The 6,129-nt window shown below is 34.8% G+C and overlaps 1 protein-coding gene across 2 annotated transcripts in view; it reads left to right on the top strand.

Annotated features, from left to right (window-relative positions):
- Positions 1-6,129, top strand: part of LOC110455674 (ankyrin repeat and fibronectin type-III domain-containing protein 1-like) — a 152,983-nt gene that overhangs the window by 134,918 nt on the left and 11,936 nt on the right. For both annotated transcript variants that reach the window (XM_021505939.1, XM_021505940.1), the window contains 2 exons: positions 2,306-2,384; positions 3,013-3,126. In XM_021505939.1, the coding sequence (XP_021361614.1) occupies positions 2,306-2,384; positions 3,013-3,126 (193 nt within the window). The remainder of the gene's footprint in view (positions 1-2,305; positions 2,385-3,012; positions 3,127-6,129) is intronic.

Below are 6,129 nucleotides of genomic sequence, written 5' to 3'. Positions count from 1 at the left end.
TCCTCAGTACCATTCTCAGTAGTCCTCAGCACCATTCTCAGTAGTCCTCAGTACCATTCTCAGTAGTCCTCAGCACCATTCTCAGTAATCCTCAGCACCATTCTCAGTAGTCCTCAGTACCATTCTCAGTAGTCCTCAGCACCATTTTCAGTAGTCCTCAGTACCATTCTCAGTAGTCCTCAGCACCATTTTCAGTAGTCCTCAGCACCATTCTCAGCAGTAGTCCTCAGTACATTGAGAGAGTTCATGTCATTTGAAATTAACTTGCCATGCACTGCCATAAAACAACCCCAATTTGAATAGTAATTAAACCTTTCACAAGTAAATCAAAATAACAGTATGTGAGTTGGTATATATTCACATATTATAGATATGTTTTCTATCAGAATATTTGAATAAATTTCTAAACATTCTTTTTATTATCGGTTAAAATTTAAACATGAAAGTGTTTCATTATAGCCCCAGGCTTAATGCCTTAAGTAGATTATATATTTCTGCCCTCCCTTCATAACCACAATTAATGCTTATTCCAAAGAAGTAAGGAAAAACACGAATTCTGTGCTTGGTACCTGACTGTTACCAACTTTGTTAGCAATCCCGTACCAAGCCCTTTACAATCACAAGAGTATTGGGGATTACGTATTGAGTAACTTTTAACTGATTCACCCCTGAAGACTCTTCCAGTTCAAAGGTTGGAATAGTTCATTATGAAATTTCAGGGGTGAAAGAGTTAATCCTATGTGTCATAACTGACATGGCTGTTAACTGAAATATTGTTTATATACCTGGATGTCATTCATTTGTAGTTCTAAATCAGTTTCACACTTAAACGGTCAAATCTTGACCATAACCATTCTTGACCAATGCAAGCCATGCATGATCATATAAGCCATAATGAGATTTGGATTAATGCTTTTGTATGGTTCATTTTGAAGCCTTGTTATCTTAACTCCATATATTTGGAAAATTTAGATTTGAAATATTTTCTTTAATATTGAAAATGATCAAACAATATCTCATGGTTCATGTTTAAAATAGATTATTAAGGCAAATTATATATATATAAAAGTCATTTTTATAAATAATGATGGGTAAAAAAAATGTAAAACATATTTTTCGGAAAAATTCTGTTGAGATGACAATGCTTTATCAACTGAGCACTTGAGTGTAAGTAATTTAGTGCCTAGCACTGTCTGGGCTATTGTCACAGCTGTTTACCTGAACTATTTACCTTTCCATTTTCTTTTATTTGTTCTTATGTCTTACTTAGGTACTAAATTACCAAATAAGGCTTTATAGTGAAGGCCCACACCAGATCTTTATGAACACCGACCAAATATTGACAGAATTCAGACAGACTAGTTTTGGTTCGGTGCTGTTATTATATTAATCCGTTTGAAAATTGCCTGACATGTATGTGTACATACAATAAATGTATGTCTTTTGTCTCGTAATACTAGTTTCCTTTGTACACGTCACAAACACAGAGATTATTAAATCTTGTTGTGTGGATTTGTAGATGGAAAGTTTAAACTAATTTGTCACACGCTCATAGTGCCCCGTGATCACCATTCGGTACTGGACGTTGTATATGTATTTAGGAATGTGACAACCTTGGGGTAATTTCAATAGATAACATTACTGTTCTAGATAACGTTTTAAGAATTTTGTGTGTGGAGCTGGTATTTATTAGCACAGTATTGGAAGAGTTTTTGGTAAGGTAAATGGACATTTGAATTGTTCGCTGGAACAAATATTTGGAATTTGGTGGTTTTAATAATAATTTATCCAACTGGAGGAGGTTTTGGTAAGATAAATTGTCAATTTCAATTTTCAACTGGAACAAAAAGAGAATTTGGTGTTGTAAAAGTAGTTTATCCAACTGTAAGAAATTTTGAACAATAGATTGTAAATTTCAGTTCTTAACTGAAACAAAACAGGTATTGAGTGTTTGTAGTTATAGCTAATCCTATTCGAAGCAATGTTGAACAAAATTTCTACAATTTGAATAGCAGTTCTAAGATAATTTTTGTAGTACATGTACGTTATATTGAAGAAGAGTTGGTAAGATAATTTTGTATTCAAAAATATTAACTGGGACAAATATTATTCTGTGGTAGATTATTCCTAGCACGATATTGGCAAAATTTATTTAAAAAAAATTGTCATTTCAAAATTTATTTGTAATTCTGCATCGGGAATATCAAAAACATACTGAAGAAATAGAATCCATTTTGGATCAGGTCATTTTGTCAATTCCATCATTTTGATTTCTTAATGTTAACACTTTGTCTTTGATTGACAGGAGAATGAACGACAGCTAAACCACTGGGAATTCCGACACAAACTGCTGAAGAGGATGAAGGCCGGATATGACCATGCCCGTAAGTCTATAAACCAAATTCATAGTATTTTTAGGCAAATTTTCCAGTACACTATTTTTGTCTTGCCACAACGAAGTAGCGGAAGCGAGACTTAGGTGTTGCTTGGACGATAGATGCATCCTAGGTAGTACATCTCAACCCATCTAGCAAATGCTGGATTCGGCCTACCTTTCATGGTCCATTGACATTGTCAGCATCTCCATCAATATTAAGTTTTTGCTGCTTAGGTTAGTTTCTCTGATATGTGCATTGATGGTCAAAGCGAGGCACAGGCTAGATATATCAACCTGAATGGCTTGTATTATGTTTATATTAAAAAAGTGTTTGGTAATTTTATTTGACTGTTAAAACTTGAATTTGACTGTCCCTAGTGAGTGACTTATCTTTCACTCATAGAACACATGTCTGTCTTAGGTCAATTATTTTACTATAAGACAATAATAATTGTGTACTAGTTTTTACTCTTTGTGAGCTGTTTGCTTATGAAAACATGTGTCTATTGATAGCAACACTTTCTTTTTCACTTCAAAGATCCACAAGAATGTTTTTAGGGACATGTTTGATTGCTATGTAACATCAATTTCCCCGGTAAGGTTACATACATGACCCCCCTCAATGTTTGTTCCAGGCGTGCCCGACCCCCCAAGTTGTGTGAGCCTCTCTGTGGCCAGTAGCTCCTCCCTGCAAGTCCGATTTGACGAGCCCCTGAATCACAATGGCGCCGTCGTCACAAAGTATAAAGGTAGGAATCACATGTGTATTATATATCAGACATCCCAGTGAGGCACTTCTATGTAACATGGCACTCGAGTGTCTTGCGTTTCCACTTAACAACTGTCGTCACGTGGCTTTAGTTTTCGTGAATACGTAAAACAACAAACAAACACCAAATCAGAAAGTGAAGAGATGTCTGGTTATGTACGTGTGCTGTTCGCCCAAGGGAATACATGTGTACCTGGTACTGATTGTTTAATGTTTGTCCAACTCAAGTTACATCTTTGTCGTCAAAAACATGCAATGTACATTTGTTAATCCACTGAAAAAGTCAATATGATTTTATAAAACTAAAAACACATAGTTCAAATTCTCTCATTAATAGAAAATTACAGAAAAAAAATGAACAAAAATTGTCTCAATTATGTTTTTTTAAAGGAAATTGATATATGTCTATGTATGTATTTAGCAAGGACTTCCAGAAAAGTTTTAGTTCAGGTACTTAAAATAAGTATTATCAAATACAAATTGTCTAAATCTTTCCTTAGTTCATACACCACTGAAATTTCTTAATGAATCATTCCAACCTTTGAATTGGAAGAGTTCAAATGTGTCTTCAGGGGTGAATGACTTAATGCATCTTTGATTTAAAAAACTTTAATCTTAGTTGAATCATGATTTTCATTTAGCATCACAATAAAAAAGTACATTAAGCAATTCTTAGATTTTAAAGTTATCAACTTTTCATTGTAGTCAAATATTGATTCTTTCCTCTGAAATCTGGATCTCAATAAAACTTTGGCATTTTTCCAAAAAACTTTTTTTTTTATGCATATAATTTCATTTTTGCAAATTTTACTTATTTCAAGTCTGCAGTCTGTCAGGTTAATGAACGGCATTTTTTGTGGAGAATATATCGGTCTTGATGTGTATGTTTACAAATCGCAAGGTGAGTCGTTTAAATGTCAGATCACCATATGGCCGAACCGTTCCACACACAGATGTTTCATTCCATCATCACATGTGTAGGAATAAGATATTTTAAAAACGCAGTAAACTACGTACATGTTCCGTCAATGGACGTCATCAACACATGCAAGTTAGGACTTTTATCACTTGTGGTAATGCCAAACTCCAGATTACGGAAAGGTTTTTATTTTTACCTTTGGATGAAACTTTGAAATTAGGTCTTGTTATGTATCATTAAGTTTGAAGATTAAAAAAAATAAAAGTTCTGCTAATTTCAAAATGTTGGGATAGACCTGTGGTTAGAGATTATGTTGTACAAACGTAAGTTAGAAAATATGGTCGGACATAATTATATATCTACATGTATAATGGTTAGAGATTAAAGGTGGCACGGGGGATAATGTACTCGTTTTTCACCAAGATGGCAAGGGGTTCAATTCCCCAATCTGACACGAAAAGGTATATGAGGTCACCTGCCCGACCACCTGGCATTTCTCTGGGTAATCCAGTTTCCTCCCATATTGAGACCCCCTGTGTAGTTTCATTTGGACAAACAAAATCGATTGATATAAGTTTAATTTTTTCACAAAAATCTTGTTTCATAATTGTTGTAAATTAAACGATGTCTATATATGTTTAACAATACCATATTATCAATAATTTTTGAAAACGTAATAAGAAAATATGGTTGAACTTACATAGAGGTTAAAAGTTTATAACAGGACATATTAATAATAAATGATTATCAAAATCAATAAGTTAATTATTCAACTTACCCGGTAACTAAAGAAGAATTTTTTTAAAAGACACATTTGCAATATTGAAACATAATGTTCTTAGATTTTAATAAGTTACATCTGTACCCTATGCAAATACCATGCAAATAGTTTTGAAAAAAGTTGTTTTGAAGATCTAAGAAACATGTTTCAAATATGAAGCTTGTGGCAATGATAAAAGAGGAAGGGGAGTAGGGAGAGTGGAAGTGAGGGTTGGGCAATGGGGAGGGGGAAGGGGGGTTCATTGCTCCTACACTAGTAAGTGAGGAAGATCTAACTGCCGAAGGGACTGATAGTGTATCTGTTGTCTATCTGGTGTGATAGTGATGGCTAACAAACATCCAGCCGACTCTATTATACAGCATCCTCTACACCAACACATGTACACATCAGGGGACCCTAAATAGGCCCACATGCAGTAAATTGTAATTATGAAAAAAAAACCATTATAATTTATTTTCCGTTTGATGTACAAATTATTATCACATGAATTACTCGTAAGTGAGACATGAATTCTCTGTAAGAGGTCAACTCCCCAATCATCTCCTCCTTTCATGGTTTTCTCTTCATTTTCTTCCTGCACCTTATTCCATCCTGTTTTTCAATCAGTCTGTGATCTTCCATACATGTAACCATTTTATAGCTACCCCATTCCCCCCCTTCTCAGTCAGTTCATTTCTTCTTTATTAACCCATTTGTAGCTACCCTTTCATCCACCTACTCCTTCAGGGCTGTTTCACAGACATTTTGTGGCTGAATTTGGACCTCATTTCCATTGAAAAAAAGTTGTATTCTTTTTCATTTCAGTTCAGTTTTAGCATGTTTTCATCTGACATTGCTACCATCTGAAATGCGGAAAACAAAAACAAAAGACATGATCATAATTATCAGGGGATAATTTCTTTTTGTTAAAACTTTGTTTTTCCACATTACCGTGAGACAATTTTCCCTGTTGATAAGCGACAGGCCTTTATTCCAAAAGTAATGAAAAGAACCCAGCTCTAACTAAATCTACCCTTAGCCATTCCGCCATTCATCCTGCTATAGTCTCTACTTCTCAATCTTTTATCCCTCAACGTTAGTCCCTCTTCCCTCTTTACATACAACTACCCTCTAACCACTATAGCTGTGTCATCTCTCTTCAATAAACCCATGTAATCATTACTTTACCCATCCCTCTATATCAACCCCGGCTCCCTAACCCCTTTCCCAACCCCTTCCCCTCCCTCTGAAATGAATCTACACTTCATCCATACCTGTCTATATCAACTCCCACCCCCCACCCC

Source organism: Mizuhopecten yessoensis, unplaced genomic scaffold, assembly GCF_002113885.1.
Source record: "Mizuhopecten yessoensis strain PY_sf001 unplaced genomic scaffold, ASM211388v2 scaffold8361, whole genome shotgun sequence".
NCBI lineage: Eukaryota > Metazoa > Mollusca > Bivalvia > Pectinida > Pectinidae > Mizuhopecten > Mizuhopecten yessoensis.
The sequence above is the reverse complement of the archived record's forward strand: the minus strand, read 5'-3'. Positions and strand labels throughout refer to the sequence as shown.